Source organism: Channa argus, chromosome 9 (assembly GCF_033026475.1).
Source record: "Channa argus isolate prfri chromosome 9, Channa argus male v1.0, whole genome shotgun sequence".
NCBI classification, from domain to species: Eukaryota; Metazoa; Chordata; class Actinopteri; order Anabantiformes; family Channidae; genus Channa; species Channa argus.
The window spans coordinates 6,703,333-6,729,154 of NC_090205.1; the positions used below are offsets into that span (position 1 = coordinate 6,703,333).

The 25,822-nt window shown below is 39.5% G+C and overlaps 3 protein-coding genes across 3 annotated transcripts in view; 1 reads left to right on the forward strand and 2 right to left on the reverse strand.

The window, feature by feature from the left end:
• LOC137132668 (CD209 antigen-like) overlaps positions 1-25,283 on the forward strand; it is a 78,366-nt gene extending 53,083 nt beyond the window's left edge. Inside the window, exon 5 of the mRNA XM_067515482.1 lies at positions 25,136-25,283. Within this exon, the coding sequence (XP_067371583.1) occupies positions 25,136-25,243 (108 nt within the window). The 3' untranslated portion in view covers positions 25,244-25,283. The remainder of the gene's footprint in view (positions 1-25,135) is intronic.
• On the reverse strand, positions 489-6,255 carry LOC137132803 (C-type lectin domain family 4 member M-like). The gene is made up of 6 exons (XM_067515792.1): positions 6,246-6,255; positions 5,505-5,606; positions 3,432-5,012; positions 2,967-3,109; positions 2,211-2,314; positions 489-1,794 (listed from the first exon to the last, which is right to left on the reverse strand). Exons 1-6 carry the CDS (start codon positions 6,253-6,255, stop codon positions 1,632-1,634), a joined length of 2,103 nt encoding a protein of 700 aa, XP_067371893.1. The 3' UTR covers positions 489-1,631.
• LOC137132804 (CD209 antigen-like protein C) lies at positions 13,964-16,592 on the reverse strand. The gene is made up of 6 exons (XM_067515793.1): positions 16,532-16,592; positions 16,331-16,432; positions 15,837-15,926; positions 15,451-15,593; positions 14,903-15,006; positions 13,964-14,518 (listed from the first exon to the last, which is right to left on the reverse strand). Exons 1-6 carry the CDS (start codon positions 16,590-16,592, stop codon positions 14,371-14,373), a joined length of 648 nt encoding a protein of 215 aa, XP_067371894.1. The 3' UTR covers positions 13,964-14,370.
• Positions 25,284-25,822: the final 539 nt, after the last annotated feature.

Sequence of the window (25,822 nt, forward strand, 5' to 3'; positions counted from 1 at the left end):
GATTTGCATAATGGCTGGGATTAGAGTGGGTGCAACTGCTTAAAGGACCCTGGAGGAGACGGGATCCAGAGAACAGAAAAGATATAAGAAGTGGGGGAAGGATAAACATTACTCAGGCACCTGACTACAGAGAAATCTAAAATGAAATGTTATATATAATATTGCTAAGAAACATGCAGAAATGGAGGACAGCAGCCTGACTTCTGATTAGTCTATTGTTTGTATATATGTTAAGAACCTTTTGCCAGCTGTGTTATAATGCTGCACCTAATATAATAATATGTTCTATTTTTCCTTTCTAGTCCTTTGTATGTGGCAGATTGAGCTGAATATGTTCTGTTAATCAATGACTCTTATTTCCCAACTATTTGACTTCTAATTTAACAATAGACATAATTGCTGGGTTGTATTATTAGACATTACCATGTATTCAAAGTATCATCAATGTGGAAGAAATCACAAAACTAGAAGTGTTGTTTTTATGGAGTTTATACTTTGCATGAAATGATTTTTCAACAGAGAACATGTTTGTAAATAAATGAAACATAAATGACAGAGGTGGTGGACAGAGACAAGTCATATTCGTGTTTTACATAAAACATTTCCATATGTATGATGTCAAAACATTTATCAGTTTTCCACTTTTTTCTCACAGATCCATTTCATAGAATATCTACATGACACGTCATTCCACTTGTGACCTTTTTGAACATTAATTTCTGCACAGTCCTCTCCAATAAATGAATACCTAGCCACATTATTGGGTTCTCCCTCATCCCAGTAAGAGGTGAATGAACAAAACAAAAAACAATCGTGAAATTGTGAATATCTGACATAAAAAGACTCTTGATGGTCTCTATGTTGATAACTTATTAAATGTTATGACAGCAGTGGTGCAGTCAGAGCCAACAGTACTGAAACAGACAGGAAGTGTGTCAGCAGTCATTCTAGCAGCTCTGAGAGTCTCCAGTCAGTGGTGTTCAGAGCCAAATCCTAACTGACACTGTGCAGTGTGAAAGTCAGAAGGTGGCGACAGATACTGTTGTATTAGAGTCACTAAGTAAGTAACAGTAAGAGCAGCAGAATGTACTGCAATACTCTCAGTGAAGTAAATACGTTTAAGAATCTTCACAGATGGTGTCAGACTCAAATTAACCAATGGATGATAATGAACATCAGAAATCACCATCATTAGTAAAAAACATAATACTAATTGAAATAATAGTTTATTTACATAGGACATTTGAAACAGCAAGAGGCTGCACTAAAGTGCTTCACAAACAGATACAAATAGTAATTAAACATCAAAAATGTAAAAGTCACAAAAAAGATAAAAAGGCCAATTTTTTAACAAGCAAAAATAAAATTTGAAGGACACCAATGAAAGAAGACAATACTGATAAACTGTCCATTTACTGCTGAAGGGTGAATGCAACTTTAAATAGCTGTGTACTGAGCATAGATTTAAAAGACTATTAATGTGTAGAACAAGTGGATCCTCACACTGGTTTACACAGTTACACAGCACAGAAACTGGTGAGAAAGAGCCGTACGCTACACTTACTGTCTCAGACACAAGATACCAAAGACTTTTTGTGGAATAATATCTGACTTTCTAAAAGCACATGTTACTACTGCTGAAGCTTTTTCTCACAGATCCAGTGATGAGAAGCATCACATGACAGATCGTTCCAATTATTTTCCAATTCCCTGCCACCTCGGATGTGTGCACAGTCTTCCTCACCCCACTGTCTGTCTTCACCACCGTTGTCAGGTTGATTTTTCGCCCACTGTCTAAACAACAAGAGAATCACAGTACTTATACACATGACTACTGCCTTAAAATGAAGCAAAAGTAGCTGTTTCTTATTGCTTTACATCTGTCTGAACAAAGGCACCTAATTAAAAACAGAAAACTTCTACTAAAGTGCAATTTAGATATATCTAGTATACTTCCATTCATTCATGATAAATGTATTTCAAGTGAGCTACAGTCAGTGGTGTTCAGAGCCAAATCCTAACTCTGACACTGTGCAGGTGAAACAGTGTGAAAAGGTTGTCGGCTTCTATTTCTGTCATTTTTGTTCCTCAGTAAAACCACGAAGGCCTTTATGAGCTCTTTCTAGAAACCTCTTTGTTTCAGTTGTGTTGGTCCAAACATACATTTACAGAGATATTTGGATTTAAAGAAGGTGAAGCACATTTCTTACTTAAAAGTCAGTGGAGATCCATCGACCCATTTCCAGGTTCCCTCTTCAGCTCTGTCACTTAAACCGATCCATGCTGACTGATTGGTGAATCCAGAGACAAATTCCTGTTCAATACAGAGAAAGAATTTCACAGTTTTTTTGTTCTAGTTTTAACCACATTACACCTACAGTATGTGTGTTAGGGCAGAAGTACAGAGATGGATAACACACACTTTCAATATTAGAAAAAATTAAATATAACAAATTGAGATCCACAACAGACCAATAGGTTAAAAAGTTGGAGTTATTCCATTTATGTTATGATGGATTCAGAGAACAATCAAATGCTAAAATATCTTCCTAATATAAAATTACAATTATTAAATTGGCTTATAGCCAAGAACAACAACTTAGGAGCTGGAACTGAAACCTTTTGACTATAACTAGATTCAGTCAGAAAAAATATCCATCCATTATCTGTAACCACCTCTTCTGCGTAAGGCTGCAGGGGGCTGGAGCCCATCCCAGCTTTCATAGGGTGAGAGGTGGGTAAACTCTGGACAGGTCTCCAGCCGACCTCCTTCCTATTAAAACTTCACTAGTCACCTTTAAATTGTGTCAGCAAATGCAGCTCCACTGCTGAGTTCCCTAGTCTCAGTCATGGTCCATGGTTGTAGGTGGCTATAAATGCACGGGTTTCAACATCAGATTTGGCCCTTTATGTCCTTTAATCTCATTCCTTGTTCAGTCACATAAATGTGGACACTAACACTCTACCTGTTCTTCTGCACTGTTTATTATCACCAGATCTGCTCCTTTATTTTGGCAGTTGCTGCTTCCATTTGTCCAAGAGTCCGACCTACTCGAGAGAATATAGCAGGACCAGCTGAACTGTGTCCATCCTGCAGGACAAGTTTTCTCTGTAACATATAAGACAGAAGACAATAGAAATCGACACCATGAGGTAAAACATGCAAATGTGGCACAGAGGTGATTTGTAGTGTCTGACTCCTGTTTAGAATTACATAACAATAACCTCAACATGTTAACATTAGTTTATTAACTTGCACTTAGAATCTGACCAATGCTTTCAAAGTCTTTGGGAAACATTATTTATGCAAACATAAGTGTCTAAACTGTCTTATATGGACGATTGTACTGTGTACTATTGTGTACAGCTGTGTATAGTTTTTTGGCATCAGTTAGGTGTCATGTGCCTTGTCCCTTACTGCCCATACTCACTGGACAAACTGTCAAGCCTGTCTCTGTCTTTAGTCATTTCACTGAGTTTGGCAGTCAGGGAAGACACAATGGAATTCAGCTGGTCTTTGTCTTTAGTCAGGGAGGACACTCTGGAATTCAGCTGGTCTTTGTCTTTAGTCAGGGAGGACACTCTGGAATTCAGCTGGTCTTTCTCTTTAGTCAGGGAGGACACTCTGGAATCCAGCAGGTCTTTCTCTTTAGTCAGGGAAGACACTCTGGAATTCAGGCGGTCTCTCTCTGCAGTCAGGGAAGACACTTTGGTATTAAGCTGATCTCTCTCTGCAGTCAGGGAGGACACTCTGGAATTCAGCCGGTCTTTTTCTTTAGTCAGGGAGGACACTCTGGAATTTGCCTGGTCTTTGTCTTTAGTCAGGGAAGACACTCGGGAATTCAGCCGGTCTCTCTCTGCAGTCAGGGAAGACACTCTGGTATTAAGCTGATCTCTCTCTGCAGTCAGGGAGGACACTCTGGAATTCAGCTGGTCTGTCTCTGCATTTAGGGAAGACACTCTAGAATTCAGCTGGTCTTTCTCTTTTGTCAGGGAAGACACTCTGGAATTCAGCTGGTCTCTCTCTGCATTCAGGAAAGACAGACTGGAATTCAGCTGGTCTCTCTCTGCAGTTAGGGAAGACACTCTGGAAGTCAGCTGGTCTCTCTCTGCATTCAGGAAAGACAGACTGGAATTCAGCTGGTCTCTCTCTGCAGTTAGGGAAGACACTCTGGAAGTCAGCTGGTCTCTCTCTGCTGTCAGGGAAGACAGACTGGAATTCAGCTGGTCTCTCTCTGCAGTCAGGGAAGGCACTTTGGAATTCAGCTGATCTCTCTCTGCAGTCAGGGAAGACAGACTGGAATTCAGATGATCCTTCTTTGTAGTTAGGGAAGACAGTTTGGCATTCAGCTGGTCCTTCTCTGCAGTCAGCAAAGACACTCTGAAATTCAGCGAGTCTCTCTCTGCATTCAGGAAAGACAGACTGGAATTCAGCCGGTCTCTCTCTGCAGTCAGGGAAGGCACTTTGGAATTCAGCTGGTCTCTCTCTGCAGTCAGGGAAGACAGACTGGAATTCAGACGATCCTTCTTTGTAGTTAGGGAAGACAGTTTGGCATTCAGCTGGTCCTTCTCTGCAGTCAGCAAAGACACTCTGAAATTCAGCTGGTCTCTCTCTGCAGTCAGGGAAGACAGAGTGGAATTCAGCTGGTCTCTCTCTGCAGTCAGGGAAGACACTCTGGAATTTAACTGGTCCTTATCTGTAGACAGGGAAGACAGACTGGAATTCAGCCGGTGTCTCTCTGAAGTCAGGGAAGACAGACTGGAATTCAGACGATCCTTCTTTGTAGTTAGGGAAGACAGTTTGGCATTCAGCTGGTCCTTCTCTGCAGTCAGCAAAGACACTCTGGAATTCAGCTGGTCTCTCTCTGCAGTCAGGGAAGACAGAGTGGAATTCAGCTGGTCTCTCTCTGCAGTCAGGAAGGACACTTCTTTCTCACTGTCCTGGAGAAGCTTGGTCATGTTGGCTTTGATAGTGGAGAGTTCTCCTGCTGCACCATGTGCTGTGCTATGATCTGAAATAAAGAATGAGTGGGTGAAACACAGGTACCATTATTAGACTATTCAGTTATATTTTCCCCATGAATACAATACTACAATAAACCAATGCTCACAATTTAAGTACCATGGATGAAATATCATTACTATTACCTAATGAGTGAGAGAGAGTAATAGACACATACACACACACACACACACACACACACACACACACAACTGCTATAGTGACTTTAATGTCATAGTCCACATTTACATGCATAAAAATAGTTTAAACATGTTGGTAAAATTTAAGTGCAGATGAAATTCCTGTTTATCTTATTGTATTTTAACTTTGTATTTTATAGTCGATTATTTGTTTTTATATTTAAAACAACATTTGTGCCAGATTTTCTAAATGTAAAAATAACATATTGAACGTAAACAAGATTTTTAAAGCTCTTTCAATTTGGGAAAATGGTTGTGAAAATTGGTTGATTCAGATTTTAACTAATGAAAACCAGACTCACAGTGGACACCGAGGCTGATGAGTCCAACGAGCAGGAAAACACTGAGCAGCCCCAGACAGAGAACAGCAGCTCCATAAAACCTCCTCTCTGAGCTCCTGGGACCTGAACAGAGACAAGACCAGTGAACACAGTCAATGATGTGACAGTAAGACCAGATGATCATGTATATTTAGACACAGCTCAGTCTGCCACCCTGTGTCCTACCAAACATACAGTCAATGATTCATTAGTAATAACAGATGATAACAGATTCATTCTTCACTCTGTGTGTCAGCATCAATTCTGATTGAACATTCTCACCTGTCTGATTTGTTGAAGATCTCGAATGAACAGACTTGTCATTTTTAACATTCATACATATTTCCTCCATTGATCATAAGGTGGTCAGCTCTCACTTGAAAGTCAGCTCTGCAGCTGGGACTGAGGTTCATTAAGTGAGAAAAATGGTTTTACTTCCTCTGAGGCTTCACAGGAAGTGACGAGTTCTGGTGATTAATTCTCTACCAAGCAAGATTATCATTAGACAAATTACAGTAAATGTATGAAAAACTGAATCGGTAAGTTTCGTCTGTCTCTAATGACAAGAAGTCACTATTAGAGACAAACAAACAAATCAATAAAATTCATCCATCCATCATCTGTTCACACCTAACCTGTGAAAGGTCACAGGGGGGATGGGGATATCCCAGCTGTCAAAGGGTGAGACGTGAAAATAAATGTACATGATGCACCAAAGTGCACTTTTCCACATGTTGACGGACAACGAGGAGGGAGGCACCTGGAAGCTGGAGGAACATGGAGCTTTATGGACTTAAATGTGTTTTTGCTGCTCAAACTGCCACTGAAATGAGCCGCTTGTTGAATGAAGACCTTACTGAAACAATTTCAGAAACGTGAATTATAGGCATATTTTCAACTGAATTCAATTTATTGAAGACTGATGAAGTGTTGAGATCATTTAAAACTGAATTTTCAAGCAACTGACTCTAAGAGAATAGAAATGCAGTTGGCTGCAAAAGTTTACTTCCCTTTATTTTGGAAAGATCTCTCATGTGATGCTTCTCTGAATCTTGGAGAAAAAGGATTAGCACTGTTGTACATTATGCATATATGTTTTTAGAAAGATAAGATTCAATTAAAGGTATTTGGTGGCCGTGTAAATATTCATCTATATGGTTAAATAAAAATGACATGGTCGATTAAAGAAGACCCATGAAAATAGCAAATTACACAGTTAATTATGAGGTTAAATTGTGACTGGATGCTTGAATATCATGAGATTTACATTTTCACTGCAAAAAAAAAAAAAAACAGTGCCAGAAAAAAAGACAATAGCACTTCAGTAGAAACAGTGTGAGTGCTGTTGTGCCAACAGCCTTTCAAACAGCACAAAGGAGATTTCTTAGCCATGAAGGTTAACTTGAATGTGGGGATGACATCTCGGGCCAGAGATGAGATGTTGCAGATGTCAACAACTACATTGGCTGAGTCAGTTTAGGTTTCTGGAAGCTGTTGTGGTTGTGAGAGAAATTTTCCTTCAAGTGCAAAATGCCTGTTTATGGTGACCAAATGGTACATTCACACCGCAGCCGACCTACTGTCTTTAGACTAGAGCTTCATCAGGAAGCTGTCCTAGCAGGGAACACATAGGAGACGAGTGGTCTCAGATACTTGCTAATTAGATTCCTGACCACTGTGTGTATTTTCTGTAAGGTTGATTTGCATTGAGTCATTCCTTTGTGCTTTTATGTAAATTCAGCTGCAGAGCTGAGAGGTTAAAAGAAACTAATAACCTGTAAAACCTGGTCAATCTGATTGACCCACTCATGAGTGTAGTTCTGTTCTGCTCTGCATGTTTCTCCATTTTGCTGATTAAATTCACCATTATCATTCACTTGTGAGTTGCCTTTTGCCTCCTAACTTGCCTTACAGTTTTGCCACATCAGTGGTCACAAAAATGAATCACAATTGAAGTATGAGGAATTTCCTCTTTCTGTTTTCTCTTGTGTAAAAGGATTTAACAACTCAGCAGGTTCATCAGAAGTTAAAATTCAAATGCAGAACTTACACTTTTTTAGTTTACTTGTGAAGCTTGTGCCAAAGAGCACAATTAATACCTGTGTGAGCAATGGAAGATGTATATGTTAATGTTGAATATCCCATGTCTGGTGACTCAGTTTCAACTAACAAGACAGGTAACAATCCTAATCTAGAACGAGTATGAGTTGTGCCCAACTATATACAGTATTATCATGTTGTCCTGGTGTCATGATTCTATGTTCAGGCCCAAGAATCCCAGAGAAGAGGTTTTATCAAGCTTTTGTTTTCTGTTTGGGCCTGTTAAGTGTTTTCCTGCTGGCTGGTCTCATCAGCCTCAGTATCTACTGTAAGTTTGGTTTTCATAAGTTATTTTTTTTCAGAAATCTTATCTTCTACAATCTGAAATTTGTCTTAAATGTCCAAAACTATCTGTGTTTTGGTACAGGCTTAATTGGGATGTGCAGGTCTTAATTCAATGTATTTGTCCAATTTACTGAATACAGATGTAGGTTTTCAAAGCCTCATAATTTTCACTGTGGAATGAAAAGTATTATTAAACCCAAGAGTGTGCAGAAACAGGAGGTGATGCGCAGAATTTCCAAAGGTAGAATGGGAGGCAGAGCCTTTAGCTATCAAGCTCCTCTACTGTGGCACCAGCTCCAGTTCAGATACTAGAAGCAGACACCCTCTCTACTATTAAGTCTAGGCTCAAAACCTTCCTCTTTGATAAAGCATATAGTTAGTTATAGTTATGCTGCTATAGACTTAGACTGCTGGGGGACCCACCCCCCAATGCACTGAGCTGCTTTCCTCCTCTTGACCCTCTCTCTTCTCCTCTCACCCCAAAATTGTCAAACAATCCCTATGTAACTGCAAATCACTGTTTATGGGTGACCTAAACATCAAATGGGTCAATTAATTTAGACATCATCTAATTCAACTTTTCTGACCTTTTCTGCCTCTTGAGTCAGCAAAAACTTCTATGGATGCAATGATATTCACTCACATGACTTACTGTCATACAACTTGGTCACATTGAACTGACAGCACTTTAAAACTCATCAAGTCTCTCTTTAAGAAAACATTCACAATTTTAAATAGGAAGCCTCTACATTTTCATGATTTAATATGTATAACATTTTAGACTTAACCAGTTATCAGACATTATTTTGTATCTGTATTGTTTTTGAGGTTTTGAGTGCTCTTGCCCTTCCACCCAACAGGATTTATACATAAAAACTAACAATGGATTAAATATTAGAGGATTAACTATGGAGACTGTATAATGTAATAAAATGTAGTAGAAGTACTGATAAGGTCCAAACCATCCACTTGTTAAAGAGTTAAAACCACTTATGAACATACCAGTTAACTAGTGTGGCTAAAAGTGTCTACCAGCTGAACCAGTGAAGACCAAAATCCCCACTATCTTCACAAAACGCTAATGACGAGGTGAGGAACGTGTGTGGATTGAGGCATCCTATTTGCTCTCCGCTTTAAAAATACAAAAGAGAACCTCGTTGGCCTCTTTGGTCTTACTAGTTTGTTAGTAGGGGCGTACAAGTTTTACTGAAAGTCATAGTGAGATCCAAAACATTGTACTGGTGAGGTGCAAAATTGTTTTACTAGCTGGTAAGAGTCAAAAATTTCATGTCACAATGTGAACAAGTTAACTTGAGAGGCATAAAAAGTTCACCAGTAAACAAAGGCCAAAATGCCCACTAGTCTCACTACTCCAGGGAATTAAGGCCTTACTAATTAACTAGTAAGAGCCTCGCTTGTTAACTTAGTGCATGGTGGCCTTGACTAGAGAACTATCAAGCATTTTGGACTTCACTGGTTAACTAGTAGGAAAAAATGTCTCTTACTAGTTAATAAGTGGATTATTTTGACCTTACTAAGTTAAGATCAAACTTTATCGATTATTACTAACACCACTAATAAAGATGTTGAGCCTCACTAATTAATAAGGTCAAAGAGGCTAAAACTAGTTAACAAGTCCTGCATTTTGCTCTAACTAGTGAACTAGTAAGAAAAATACACGTAATTGTTGGAATTGTGTGCAGTGGAGTAGTGTGTGTAAATACGTTTTCTTAATGTTACAGGAGTTGCTTGGATTTGCTGAGTAACATAGGTTAGTTATATAGTCATAAGCTGACTGAGGTACAGACCTCATATATTTTTCATTGTTACCCCTACCCTGGAGATAACTATATATCCAAACAATAAAAGGTGGATTACTAAGGACATGAAAACTTGCTTGATTCAAACGAAAAAGGCTTTTTTATTAAGGGAAAAATTAAGGGTGAGTCAAATGGAGAAAGAGTTCAGGAGGAACACCAAGCTGGCTAAGGTTAATTTTAAGAACAGGGTGGTGCAGAAATTAACATCAGGTAATGTGAGGGAGGCATGGCAGGAGTTAAATATCATGATGGGCAGAGCCACTAAAGTTGCAAAGGCTGACTGCCCAGATCCTGCCTCCTTCACAGAGCAGTTAAATAATTACTTCACCAGGTTCAATAGCCAAAGCAGACCTCATACTTGGGCCTCTGTAACCCCTAGCTCCTCCATCCAAGCCTTCACTATCAGCAAACAACTTGTCACATCCATCTTAGGCAAAGTCAACCCCAACAAGGCTGCTGGACCAGAAGGTCTCAGAGGCTGAGTGCTTAAAGGGCTGGGTGGGGTTCTTACCAGGCTCTTTCAGCACCTTCTGGATTCCAGCTGTTTAGCAACACAGTGGAAGGAATCCATAATAATTCCAATCCCTAGGAAGACACCTGCTACGGACTTCTAGGACTATAGACCAGTTGCTTTGACATCGTTGCTCTGCAAGTGTATGGAAAGATTGGTGTGTCAGCAGCTGTCAAATATGCTGCAAGACAAATTGGACCCACTTCAGTTTGCCTACAAGGCAGGGCGTGGTGTAGAGGATGCATGTCTCCCACTTCTAGATACCGTTACCAAACAGCTGGATGCTGCACATCTGCATACCAACCTTCATGTACACCCTACATTGATTTTATGGATAGAGGAGTTCTTACAGGACAGGCCCCAACATGTGCGTTTTAATGGTTTTAAATCCAGTACATTGGTTTTAAACACAGGACTGTGTTTTGTCTCCTACGCTCTTCTCTTTCTACACAAACAGCATCTGTTGCAACAGGGGAGAAATGAAACTTCTAAAGTATGCAGACGACATAGCCCCGGTGGCTCACGTGACTGACACCCTTACTTGTCTCCATACCAGCAGGAAGTCAACAGGATGGCTCAGATATTTTCTGAGAACTCATTGGAGCTGAATATTAAAAAAACAAAAAAAATGTGTTTTAGGGTTAGAGGAAAAACCTCCCCATTCCTGACCCAACCATAGAGTATTCAGGGCCAGTGGGTGGAGCAAGTACAATCTTTTAAGTACTTAGAGATTGACATGTGCTTGTAAGTCTGGTTTACAGGTCACTCATCGATTCCATTCTCATTTTCAATATTACAACTTGGAATAATTTTCTTACCATTAAACACAAAACAAACTTTCACGCATAATTAATCAGGCCAGCAAGATAACTGGATCACTACAGACTCCTCTATCTGAACTTTCTAGCTGATCAGTGGATAAGAAAGCCTCCCAGATTATTAAAGACCCCTCACATCCTCTACATAGTTCCTTCACACTGCTGCCATCAGGAAGGCGTTGGCCCCGAAAAACATCTACAAGAAATCATTCTTCACAGTGCAATAACTATTCTAAATAGTAAAAAATAGACATTTTTATTATGTTGCTGCTGTTGTTGTTGTTTTCAACTGTCAACTGTATTGGTTATTGTACGTAGTACGTGTGATTTGTGGAGCCTGTCAAAGATGAATTTCTGTCACTGATGGGGACAAACAATAAAGTTAATCTTAATCTTAATCTTATTAAATTAGTTTTTATTTATCATAGACTGCTGCCATGTTTTCCGCACGAGTGAATGGTTTTGGTGTCAGATCAGCTTCTCTGCAGCCTCTCTCAGCTTAACACTGACCATACTGACTTCCATGCAATGAGAAATGATTAATTAAAAAATTGTTATAAATTATTTTTATTATAACACTAGAGGGGGCTGTAGCTTTTCCTGAAGTGTGTCCTGGTTCCCGTTGTAGGCTAACACGTTGTTTCTGCCTCTTTTCTCTCTCTGATTTCCTGCTGTACTGTTTCCTCCCCCAGTGTGTCAGTGTCATGATTCTGACTTTCTGTTTTGAGAATGCAGCTTCCTGTTTTCATGGCAGTTGCTGTTGCTCTGTTGGTTCATTGCCAGTCACTTGCACCTCTGGCTCAGTGCTGTGCTTCCCCTCAGTGCCACATTGTCAACTGCTTCTGTCTTGTTTTTCTAGCCTTTGTTTCTGGTCTCAATTGTCTGTTTGATCTATTTTTTAAGTGCATAGGAACAGAAAACACTGCTTCCCAACTTTTCCTTGTGTATGTGTGTGTGTGTGTGTGTGTGTGTGTGTGTGTGTGTGTGTGTTAGAGCAGAGTGACAGCACAGACAGAGAAAGGGGAAAATAAGGGGAGACACATGCAGCTGACCCACAACAGGAACTGTCTGAATTCAAAAAATCGGCAGGGGAAAGTGACTGATTTAGATTTCTGCAAGGCACTTTGTGCTGGTTCCATTTCCTGTCAGGTTCTCGGTGGACTTTAGGTGGCCCCATTAATGATCTCTCCATTCATTCATTCTTTCACTCCTCCTGTCTGTAGCCTTTTGATACGCACATGCACAGTTGGAGAAAGCCATTAGAAACCTGGCTGCACGTACACATGGCAAAGTAGTCAGCATACTCTGACAGAAATCTACCTGGGGAACCAGGTTACTCTGATTTTCCCAAGAAAGTCCATGTAAACACACACATTGTCCTACTTTCTAGGGGGTTGAAATACACCTGGATGATTGGCTGCTTTGCAAACTTGTGACTCTGCCATAGAAAGAGTCGCTATGAGCTCCTGAGCTTCTGCTTGCAAGAGACAAGCAGTATGTGCAAGTACAATACACTGAGGGTGGAAATGTCTGTGCCCCACATCACACAGCCTGTGTTTGTTTACACCAGCTTTTATCTTCCAAATTAATTACAGCATTTTCAAATGCTATGAACACGGATCAGCAGTAAATTATCACGTTTGCTGAAATAAATGTAGTTGAAGTCGGGTCTCTGAAACTTGCCTTACAGTGATTGGTGCTGAAACAGTTTATGTTGATGTTAGAAAAATTGTTACTCAAACATGACAGAGTCACTGGAGTCTCGTTAAAAGTTTTTTACTTGCAGCAAGTACAGGATTTACTGCCGAATGAAATAATAATAGTAAAATGAAATAATAATGAATTATTTATTATATTAAAAATAAGTAAAATAATAAAATACATTCAGGTGAACACACCTGAGTGTAGAGGACAAGTAGGGACGTGACAAAGAGATGTATAAGATGTATTAGGCAAAGTCAACTTATCCGGGCTGACAGTGAACAGAAACTCACTGACACATATTTCCTCAACTGCTCGTAAAGTGACCAACTGTCTCCTGGAAGATCAGCTCTGCAGCATTGACTGGACTTCCTGTAAGTGATGAAGGGCTTGTTGGTTTTTGGTTTCAGTCTGACACTTCTTTAGCTTTTGAGGAAGTTTCAGCTGTGGACAGTTCTTTACTACACAACAAGGCTTCACACAGTTTCATTCTCATTAAACATAGTTTGACATTCTCCTTAAAATGGTTTGTGGCATCATTATAAAAGACTTTTCTTCTGACACACAAGTCAGAATCCACATGGTAACAAGAGGTCCCTGTTACACACAAACAGTTTTTAGACATTTGAACAAACACTGCTGTTGTTTCATTTACGAGATAAAAGATACGTAATAAAGACGTGAGAACATAAAATTAGACAGTTAATTATGCTGTTTATTGGTGACCCAATGTTTGGTAGACTATCAGAAAGTTTAGAAAAATTGCTGCACAAAAGGCCGAGTTCCAAAAACATAGTTTATGTCTTGCTTCCAATGCTGCATCATTTCTTTAGCATGACATCACAAAAAGTGCTAGAAAGTCTGCACAAGTACCACAGCAAATGTTTTACTCAAGTACTAAGCAGAATATTTATATTTTACTCACAGTACAAACATATGTCAATGTTAAGTATGTCAATACCCGACGGTGGTCTGGGAACTTAGGTAACCATGTCTACAACTGACTAGATTGAACTGGACACTTTGTGTTGACAGTACAAACATAGCATTACTGTGTGTATATACTGCCATTAAGAAACAAGGCCAGAAAGCATGAACTTTATCCACATATATTATTCAACAGTGATATGAGGTTATAGTGACACAATGAAAAAGAATGAACAAGAAGAAGTCATATTTCATTATTTTAAATGATTTATTCTTATTTGTTGCATTATTATTCATTACATTGCTGGTTTTCTTAGAATTTTCACAAGACAACTTTAATGCATTATGTCACTGATAAAAATAGGTTGACAAACAGATAAACATCACCAGCCATCAGCCAGTCTGTGCACTGTTCACTTAACCAACCAAGATGTGGACTCACCAGGCACAAGGCTACAGAGAAATCTAGAATGAAGCATTGTTCCCTGCAAATCAAACATGCAGAAATGGAGCCTGCTCTCTGATTAGTCCATGGTGTTTGTATATATGTCAAGGACCTATTGCTAGCAGTTTGTTCAACACAGAAAATGTTTGTATGTAACTGAAATATAAATGACAGAGGTGGTGGACAGAGACAGGACATATTCATGTCTTATATATGTCTTATATGTATGATGTCAAAACATTTAAAAGTATTGCACTTTTTTCTCACAGATCCATTGAAGAGATACTTCACAGGACAGATCATTCCACCTATAACGTTTTTGAAAGTTAATTTCTGCACAGTCCTCTCCACTAGCCCCATTATCATTGGGTTCTCCCTCATCCCAGTTCCTAACAGGTGAATGAACAAAACAAAAAAACAATGGTGAAATTGTGAATATCTGACATAAAAAGACTCTTGATGGTCTCTATGTTGATAACTTATTAAATGTTATGACAGCAGTGGTGCAGTCAGAGCCAACAGTACTGAAACAGACAGGAAGTGTGTCAGCAGTCATTCTAGCAGCTCTGAGAGTCTCCAGTCAGTGGTGTTCAGAGCCAAATCCTAACTTCAGCTTTTATGTCTTATTTCCCTTTTATGCTTACTATGTTCTATTTAATCTCTTTTATCTGTTTGTCTCTTTTCACTCACATGTTTCAGTTGTATTGAACCAAACACACATTATTTCCAGATGTATTTAGATTTAAACAAAATGAAGCATATTTCTGTCTTACGTAAGAGTCAGCAGAGTTCCATCGATCCATCTCCAGGTCCCCTCTTCATCTCTGTCACTCAAACCAATCCAAGATCTCATTCTGGTGAATGGAGAGAGAAATGTCTGTTCAATTGAAACAAAAGACAATCGCTGCAATTATATTTTAGTTGTAACCAGCAGGAGTGAGACACAAAGACACAGCACACACACATTCATATCCACAAAAAAAGCTGAAACACTTCCATTCATGATACAGTGGATTCAGAAAGCAATCACATGCTCATATGTCTTCCTCATGTCCATATTATCCACATTTATTATAATAGTGGCATAACTATTAGATTGGCCTGCAACATCAACAATGTATAAAATATAAAGTACAGATTCATTTAATTATGATTGAAGATTATTTTAGATCTGAAATTAGCAGAAGAAACTATTAAAGCATCATCTAAATTTCAGAAATCATTTTTGTGCAAAACTATCACTTTACATGTTGTCACTTTAATAAAACATATGTAAAAAATCCTGATCATGTTCATCATTCTTTGTCTGGACACACTGCACCTGTTCTTCAGCACTGTTAATGACCACCAGGTCTGCTCCTCTCTTTCTGCAGTCCTCTCTGCCTTTTGTCCATGAACCAGACTCAGTGGACAGGAGATAACAGGAGTAGCTGAACATCATCCATCCTGCAGGACAAGTTTTCTCTGCAACGTAAAACAATAGATATTAGAAATGTATCAAGACACAACTCCATCTACTGCCAGAGAAAGATGGTATGAAGTAAAACATGCAAACAGAGGAGTTTTAAGTGTCTTCACATCTTAACATTTTAATGTGCTCACAGAATGTGAACGTGTCCTTAATCCTAAACATATAGTAAAGAGTTCACAAGTCTAAATCCTTGACAAGATCAAATGTCCTGTCCCTCACTGCCAACACTCACTCACTCTGCTCTGGTATTCTGTCCTGGAGAAGCTCAGTCAGCTTGTCTTTGATGCTGGAGAGTTCTGCAGCTGCACCATGTGCTGAGTTATAATCTGAAACCACATGATTTCATATAATGTAATACCACATACTATTTAGCCAGATCAGATTATTTCCTATTTTCACCCCAATCTTTACAATGAACTGATGCCCATAATTTAAGTTCCATGTGCAAAAAATATGATGTAATAAAACACATTTGCATACAGACATAATGCTAATCTAATAATAGAGAATAAGTGATAGTGAAGTTGCTGTTTGTTTGGTGCTGAATAGCTACATCCACTTTTCCTGCTAAACTTTTTTTCTCAAAACTAACTATTCTAAAAATAATTCAATTTTTTAGTTAGAAAAACTTAAGTAAGAAACTTGAGAAGTAAAATTAGTCAAACTATATGACAATACTTCTGAAACTCATAAAGTGACTCTGGTATTAACTTATAAAACATAGACTCACGGTGGACACCGAGGACGATGAGTCCAGCCAACAGGAAAACACTCAGCAGGCCCAGACAGAGAACAACAGCTCCATGACATCTGCTGTCTGAGCTCCTGGGACCTGAACAGAAAAAGACCAGTAAACACAGTCTTAGATCAGAAATAACATATGATTAAAACAGATTTAATCTCCACTCAGCAACTAATTAAACATTCTTACCTGTCTGATTTGTTGAAGGACTTGAGTGAACAGATTTGTCATGTTCAACATTGACATACATTTCCTCCATTGATCACAGGTTTGTTAACTGCCTCAGAGCTCTGGTCAGCTTTGCAGCACAGTACATGTAAATGATAAAGACACTTTGCCTTCCAAATTAGAGCAGTCCAGATTTTCTAGAGGGTCTTCTAGATGAAAACAAGAGTGGATGTTGTGCACATGAGTAACAACCATCCACAGTGACCCTGGTCACATCCTTATTATTACATATACACATAAAAAGTTGATTTTTATAAAAGTTGTATTTTTTTATTGCGGTTTCTCATGGAAATTTGCACTGTGTTGTGTTGACCACTGTTGTTCTTTGCTTTGTGTATGACAAAGTGACTATCTAAGTATCTAATAGTAGCTGACTTCATTACAGTTCCTCAAACGGAGTCAACCACAAAGGTTGTGTATCAGCAGCCACCCAGCAGTTCAGGGAGTTCACTCAAACTAAGGACACTGTTAGTTTCTATGACAGTAACGTCATAGTTTTAAGTTACTTTTGTGTCCATTAACTATAATTTAGTCTAACTTAAAGAAAAATGATGAAGGCCCAGTTACCAAAGTACTTATCAGATACATATCTGTACACGCTTCTCATGCTTTTTAGAACTGGTTAACTACATAATGTCACCTCCAGTGGTGGACTCCAGACTACCCAAATATTCATGTGTCCTACTTATAGAGCTCGAAGCTAAACCGGGTTAATTTATTCATACAGTTAACTTTGACCTCTTCTTCAATTCATTCTCAGAGGCTTGGCCTTGTGGTTTTAAATTGTCTGAAGAAGTCAAAGTCTGTTATAATTTAGTAGAAAATTTATATCTATAATTCACACATGTTGAGTTTTTTTCTTGAACTGTTTGAGTAAGGTGATGACACAGTATGCTAATTTCAGAAGCTGTAACATTTTCTACAAAACACATTAAAGTCCAACCTCAGAATCAGTGATCATATGAATGAAAAAACAAATCAATTACAATATAAATAAGACTGGCACATATTTTATGTGAAAGCCTCTACATGAAAATCACAAACAGGATCGTGACAAAGGACAACTCTGATGGAGACCAGCATCATCTCAGGACATGTTATATATTAACAACAGCTGGCCACCATCTTTTCTCTGCAGTATCCCTCACAAAACCCTACTGAGGAGCACAGTCATGAGCCTTCTCCAAGTTCCCAAAAGACATGTTGACTGGATAGTCAGGCTCCCGTGACCCCTCCAGTAGACTTGCAAGGGTAAGGATGTGGTCCACTCTTCCACTGTCACAACCACCAGCTTCACATCCTGTACTTGTTTTTTATTTTGTAATCCCTGTGGTTCACTTCCTGTTTCCAAACTCTTCTCCAGCAACTTTACTTCTGATCTTCAAGCCTGATTACTTTTACCTGTTCACCTGCCTATTTATACCCAGCTCTCCCCACACTGCCAGATCATTAGGACCAATACATTTTACTTTATATATGTCTCCTTTAGGCAACATTATTAGAAAACACTCCATAAATTTCCACTGTTATGCTGATGATACCCAGCTATATTTATCTATGGAACCAGATGAAAATAATCAGTTAATAAAGCTTCAAGCCCACAACACATAAAGGCCTGGATGTCCCACAATTTTTTACTTTTAAACTGAGACAAAACTGAAGTCATAGTATTTGGGCCCAAAAATCTCAGAGATATGATGTCCAACCATATTGTTACTCTAGATGGCATAAGTCTGGCCTCCAGTACTACTGCAAGGAACCTTGGAGTTATTTTTGATCAGGATCTGTCCTTTAAGTCACATATAAAACAAATCTCTAGAACAGCCTTCTTCCACCTACAGAACATTGCCAAAATTAGGAGCATCCTGTCTCAAAGTGATGCCGAAAAACTGGTCCATGCATTTGTTACTTCTAGGTTGGACTACTGTAATTCCCTACTTTCAGGATGTCCCAGTAACTCCCTAAAGAGCCTGCAATTAATCCAAAATGCTGCAGCAAGAGTGCTGACTGGAACTAGCAAGAGAGATCATATTTCACCTTCACTAGCTTCTCTCCATTGGCTTCCCATTAAATTTAGAATAGAATTTTAAACCCTGCTTCTTACATATAAAGCTCTGAATGTTCAGGCTCCATCATATATAGAAGATCTCATAGCACCATATCATCCCAGTAGACCACTTCGATCTCAGAATGCAGGCCTACTTGTGGTTCCCAGAATTTTCAAAGGTAGAATGGGAGGTAGAGCCTTTAGCTATCAAGCTCCTCTCTTGTGGAACCAGCTCCCAGTACAGATTCGGGAAGCAGACACCCTCTCTACTTTTAAGTCCAGGCTTAAAACCTTCCTTTTTAATAAAGCATATAGTTAGTTATAGTTATGCTGCCATAGGCTTAGACTGCTGGGGGACCCACCCCCCGATGCACTGAGCTCCTTTCCTCCTCTTGACCATCTCTCCTCTCCTCTCACCCCACAATTGTCACCACTGTATGTCATTAACTCTGTGTGTTCTCTCCCTTAGATGTCTTTGTCCTCCTCTGTCCCCCTCTCTCTGTCCCTTTCTGCTGTGTGTCTTCCAGCGTGCAGCTACTGGTCCTACCAATCTGCCCGATGTTTTGTTGTTGCTTTTTGTTGCTCTGTTCTTTTCTCTCTCCCCTTTCCACTCACCCCAACCGGTCGAGGCAGATGGCCGTCCATCCTGAGCCTGGTTCTGCTGGAGGTTTCTTCCGTTAAAGGGAGTTTTTCCTCTCCACTGTTGCCTATGGCTTGCTCCAGGGGGAATTGTTGGGTTCTCTTTATACATCTTTAAAATCTTGACTTTATTCTGTAAAGTGCCCTGAGATGACTTTGTTGTGAATTGGCGCTATATAAATAAAGTTGAATTGAATTGAATTGAATCATCTCTCTGTTGTCCTCGTCAGTGAGTATCCCAGCTAACCTGTTTGATTTTTGTGAACTGTGGGTTTATCGCCTGTGTTTTTCCCTCCCTGCACGATCCCTCTGCTGCCTGAATGCTCTGCTCCACCTGGACCTGTGCTTCCCTGTCAGTGTCTGTACCTGCAGAAGTACTAGTTGCCAACCACGTGAATCATCCACCTTAACAGGTTAAGGAGCTACGTACAGCTGATGCATTTCCTTTAAAACTAACTTGTAGCGTGTACATACATTGACAACAGTGGGAGAAAAGTGAAAACTTTAAATGACAACATGGGAAATGATTTGGCAGTTTTCTTATCCTAATAACCATCTATTATAACAAACCTCCAAAGTTAGAACCTTAACTATTACATAAACATACATAAAGAGCAAGGACTCTACACTAACAGACACCAGTGAAGCACAGCGTGCTGTTCCCTCTTAACTGAGTCACTGCAAGTCATCGTCCACAGAAATACTGCAAACACACTGTGGTAGATGTTTATTGGAAACCATCTATCTGCCCAATCTGGTCTGAGTTGTACTTCCCCATTTATCTTTCCCCAGTTCCCCCATCAATTCAAATACAAAGATTTTATCTTAAGCTTCATGTTTTTAATCTTTTATTTGAGCAGTTATATAATTGTTTTGATAGCAGAAGTGCTTAATCTCATTGGTCTAGAAAATTATGAAACATATTCCTAAATTGTCAAAAAAATAGAATCTAAGGGGAGAACATTACCATACTTACATTTCAAATTAAGTTTTAAACATGATACGAAACAAATTCACAGATTATGCTGATTTCTCACATCTGGGGTTTCAGAAAATCTACGAGAACTAATGTTTCAATGTTCTAATGTCTTGGGAAAAGTCCAAGAGCAACAACAGCTACAGCAGATTAGAGTTTCAACCCCAGAAAGTGAATTTAATCTACCTCTCCCTCACTGTTAACCCTTCAAACTCGAGTTTCAGATCTTTAGAAGACTTTCATAATAGAAACTCTACTACCAGTGAAACTGAACATGCTCCATCTTGCAGCACACATTTTCTCTGAAACATACATAAAAAGTTAGTCCGTCTGTGCCAAAGTAAAAATGCACTTAATCAGCACAGAATTGGTTTTTCTACACAGTCTCTGACTAAGAACTTATTTTTCCATTTTATCTTTTGACGAGTGTTTATTTGATGTAGGTCATTCACACAGTCTCACATTTTAAACTCATAAATCTCTCATTGTAAAATCAATTAGAGATTTAGCAGAAGTGTTTTACACACAGTAGCGTTTTCCCAACCAATATGTTGATCTAGATGATTGTAAAATATAGATTAGGTTAAGCAGGAGACTGGGCAGGAGACAGACGACGACAGCTGAAGCCCTCCGGGGGCCTGGCAGGAGGTCTGGCAGGAGGTCGGCAACAGAGGCTGAAGCCCTCCGGGAGCTGGTTGGGAGGCCTGCGATGGCGGCTGGACCCCAGTAATGGAGGACCAGGAGCTGGACCCATGAACAGGAACAGTTGCTGCGCTGGTCAGCTGGAAAAGAGGGGATGCGATGACCATCTCCAGGAGAGGGGTTGGCAACCACGTCGGGCCCAGCGACAGGAACAGGATCAGAACCAGGCCAGACCTCAGCCGACCCTGAACCTCTGCTAGGAGCAGGAGCGTGTGCAGGAGCAGGAGCTGGGCGAGCAGGAGCAGAAGCAGGTGCAGGAAGTGGGCCGGGGCCCGAACCGGAGGTGTGTTGACCTGCTCAGAGACAGGAGCAAGGGAAGAGGGAGTGTTACTTGACCCAGGACCAAAGGCAGGCTCATAGGGGACCACGATTTGTGGACAGGTCAGTCCTGGGCTAAGGGAGGTTGTTCCCATCCATACTTGGCCCTGAAGGCCCCTAACTAAGGAGGCCAGTACTTCAGGTACAGGCTCCCAGTCCAGTAGCCAAGATCTAGACCGTATTATCTCCTCCATTTGCTGAGCTATGGCACAGCAGGCCTCAGGGTCTCTGAAGGAGGCCTCCATCCTGTTTTGGAGGCTTAGCAGTAATTGAAAAATAATCAGATATTGAACCTGCTGCTGTAGGACTGATACAGAAATGTGATGTAGTGATGTTCACTGTTAATGCATGAATAATTAGAATTTAATCATCTCTTTCTGCATGAGTTAAGTATATAATAAGTATATTTTGTTTATCAGCACTTTTACTAAAGTGTTTAAAATACAAACAGATTTTTTTTTTTCTGTCAGTAACTCAGACTAAGGGCCACACAAATGTATTTCTGAAATGAAATTACTACTTTTACACAAGTGCATCTTCAGGCTACTTGAATATTTATAGTAGTAAATATATATCATCTGTAATATAGTTTACAGATGCTACTGTACATCTGCCACCATTGCAAGAAAATGTAGCTACTGCAGAGCAAAGATATGTTTGTTTTTCTCTATTCATATGATTCACACTGAAATTCTTTCAGTAAGGTGCTGGTTCACCATGTTGAAAATCGTAACTGTTTATGTCGATGACAACTTCTGTGACAACTCGCTGTTTTCTCTGGTTATATGTGCAGAAGTGAAGACGAGAGTTTATGTGTATATATGGCAAAGAAATTAAAGTTCTTTGAAAGAAATCTACCTAGAGACTATAGGTTTCTCTAATTCCCTACCATCCTTTCTGCTTATATGAAATCATACCATAGATGGAAGTAGAAGAGGTGACTGGTGTGGAGCAGGAAGTAGCAAAGATTAGTAAGAGTGAAGTGAGGAGGACGTTGAAGAGGATGAAGAGTGGAAAGGCAGTTGGTCCTGATGACATACCTGTGGAGGTATGGAAGTGTCTAGGAGAGGTGGCAGTAGAGTTTCTGACTAGTTTGTTTAACAAGATCTTGGAGAGTGAGAGGATGCTGAGGACTGGAGGAGAAGTGTACTGGTGCCCATTTTTCAGAACAAGGGAGATGTGCAGAGCTGTGGCAACTACAGAGGAATAAAGCTGATGAACCAAACAATGAAGTTGTGTCATTAGTCATTTACATAATTCACTGTGACGACCCCTGAGAGGGAACAGCTGAAATGAAAGCAGCATAAAAATGACCTCACTGTACTAACGAATACTGAAAATCTGATGGAAATTTCAATGCTACAAACCTCTTAATGTGACTTTGTTTTCTTTTTATTTATGAATAAATGTCTGAAAAAAGACACAGACTGAACCTTGTGTGTCATGTCTTAAATAATGCTGTTTGGTGGAGAATTGCCCACAGTTACAACCCCTGAAATGTGTCACTTCCTCTGAAGCTAAAGCACAAAGAGACTGAAACCAAATAAACCTTCATTGTGCAGAGTTTCTCTCGTCCACTCTACAATTAATAGAGGAAATATATGCCAATGTTGAATATGACAAGTCTGTTAACTCAAAACCTTCAACTGATCAGACAGGTGAAACTCTTCAGTCAGATTTAGATGCTGATTTGTTTTTCTGTTAATCTGTTATTTCTGTTATAAGATTCACTGATCATTTTACTTTCCAGCTCCCAGAAGTTCTGAGAGGAGATTTCACGGAGCTGTTGTTCTCTGTCTGGGGCTGCTGAGTGTTGTCCTGTTGGTTGGACTCATCAGCCTCGGTGTCCACTGTGAGTCTGGTTTTCATTAGTTAAAATCTGAATCAACTGATTTTCACAAACATTTTCCCAAATTGAAAGAGCTTTAAAAATCTTTTTTACGTTCAATATGTTATTTTTCGATTTAGAAAATCTGGCACAAATGTTGTTTTAAATATAAAAACAAATAATCGACTATAAAATACAAAGTTAAAATACAATAAGACAAAGCAATTTCATCTGCACTCAAATTTTACCAACATATTCAAACTATTTACTATGCATGTAAATGTGGACTATGACATTAAAGTCACTATAGCAGTTGTTGTTTTTGTTTCTATGAGAGTTTATTTGCTTAACTTTCTATGATACTATGGAACCAGTGAGAAAAAAGTGTGTGTGTGTGTGTGTGTGTGTGTGTGTGTGTGTGTGTGTGTGTGTGTGTGTGTGTGTGTGTGTGTGTGTGTGTGTGTGTGTGTGTGTGTGTGTGTGTGTGTGTGTGTGTGTGTGTGTGTGTGTGTGTGTGTGTGTGTGTGTGTGTCTATTACTGTCTCATTCACTCATTAGTTAATTGTAGTGATATTTCATCCATGGTACTTAAATTGTCAGCATTGGTTTATTGTAGTATTGTATTCATGGGGAAAATATAACTGAATAGTCTAATAATGGTACCTGTGTTTCACCCACTCATTCTTTATTTCAGATCATAGCACAGCACATGGTGCAGCAGGAGAACTCTCCACTATCAAAGCCAAAATGACGAGCTTCTCCAGGACAGTGAGAAAGAAGTGTCCTTCCTGACGGCAGAGAGAGACCAGCTGAATTCCAGAGTGTCCTCCCTGACTAAAGACAAAGACCAGCTGAATTCCAGAGTGTCCTCCCTGACTGCCAAACTCAGTGAAATGACTAAAGACAGAGACAGGCTTGACAGTTTGTCCAGTGAGTATGGGCAGTAAGGGACAAGGCACATGACACCTAACTGATGCCAAACAATACCATACACAGCTGTACACAATAGTACACAGTACAATCGTCCATATAAGACAGTTTAGACACTTATGTTTGCACAAATAATGTTTCCCAAAGACTTTGAAAGCATTGGTCAGATTCTAAGTGCAAGTTAATAAACTAATGTTAACATGTTGAGGTTATTGTTATGTAATTCTAAACAGGAGTCAGACACTACAAATCACCTCTGTGCCACATTTGCATGTTTTACCTCATGGTGTCGATTTCTATTGTCTTCTGTCTTATATGTTACAGAGAAAACTTGTCCTGCAGGATGGACACAGTTCAGCTGGTCCTGCTATATTCTCTCGAGTAGGTCGGACTCTTGGACAAATGGAAGCAGCAACTGCCAAAATAAAGGAGCAGATCTGGTGATAATAAACAGCAAAGAAGAACAGGTAGAGTGTTAGTGTCCACATTTATGTGACTGAACAAGGAATGAGATTAAAGGACATAAAGGGCCAAATCTGATGTTGAAACCAGTGCATTTATAGCCACCTACAACCATGGACCATGACTGAGACTAGGGAACTCAGCAGTGGAGCTGCATTTGCTGACACAATTTAAAGGTGACTAGTGAAGTTTTAATAGGAAGGAGGTCGGCTGGAGACCTGTCCAGAGTTTACCCACCTCTCACCCTATGAAAGCTGGGATAGGCTCCAGCCCCCTGCAGCCTTACGCAGAAGAGGTGGTTACAGATAATGGATGGATATTTTTTCTGCCTGAATCTAGTTATAGTCAAAAGGTTTCAGTTCCAGCTCCTAAGTTGTTGTTCTTGGCTATAAGCCAATTTAATAATTGTAATTTTATATTAGGAAGATATTTTAGCATTTGATTGTTCTCTGAATCCATCATAACATAAATGGAATAACTCCAACTTTTTACCTTATGTGGTTGTTGTGGATCTCAATTTGTTATATTTATGCTTTATTTTTTCTAAGATTGAAAGTGTGTGTTATCCATCTCTGTACCTCTGCCCTAACACACATACTGTAGGTGTAATGTGGTTAAAACTAGAACATAGAAACTGTGGAATTCTGTCTCTGTATTGAACAGGAATTTCTCTCTGGATTCACCAATCAGTCAGCATGGATCGGTTTAAGTGACAGAGCTGAAGAGGGAACCTGGAAATGGATCGATGGATCTCCACTGACTTTTAAGTAAGACAGAAATGTGCTTCACCTTCTTTAAATCCAAATATCTCTGTAAATGTATGTTTGGACCAACACAACTGAAACAAAGAGGTTTCTAGAAAGAGCTCGTGGTTTTACTGAGGAACAAAAATAACAGAAATTGAAGCCAACAACCTTTTGACACTGTTTGACCTGCACAGTGTCAGTTAGGATTTGGCTCTGAACACCACTGACTGGAGACTCTCAGAGCTGCTAGAATGACTGCTGACACACTTCCTGTCTGTTTCAGTACTGTTGGCTCTGACTGCACCACTGCTGTCATAACATTTAATAAGTTATCAGCATAGAGACCATCAAGAGTATTTTTATGTCAGATATTCACAATTTCACGATTGTTTTTTGTTTTGTTCATTCACCCGTTAGGTACTCAGATGACCGAGAACACAATGATGACACTGGGTATTTGGTTATTGGAAAGGACTGTGCAGAAATTAAAGTTCAAAAAGGTCATTGGTGGAATGATCTGTCCTGTGAACAGTCTCTGCAATGGATCTGTGAGAAAAACATCTAACACTGCTAAATGTTTTGACATCATACATATGGAAATATT

Bases quoted from the DNA above. Each gene is read 5' to 3' on its own strand.
- LOC137132803 (XM_067515792.1), bottom strand. The intron at 3,110-3,431 runs GTGAGTATGGGC...TATATGTTACAG, and splicing joins CAGGCTTGACAGTTTGTCCA to AGAAAACTTGTCCTGCAGGA. The intron at 2,315-2,966 runs GTAGAGTGTTAG...TGTATTGAACAG, and splicing joins TAAACAGTGCAGAAGAACAG to GAATTTGTCTCTGGATTCAC.
- LOC137132804 (XM_067515793.1), bottom strand. From the start codon at position 16,592: ATGTATGTCAATGTTGAACATGACAAATCTGTTCACTCAAGTCCTTCA. The intron at 15,007-15,450 runs GTGCAGTGTGTC...TCAATTGAACAG, and splicing joins TTAACAGTGCTGAAGAACAG to ACATTTCTCTCTCCATTCAC. The intron at 14,519-14,902 runs GTAAGACAGAAA...TTCACCTGTTAG, and splicing joins GGAACTCTGCTGACTCTTAC to GAACTGGGATGAGGGAGAAC.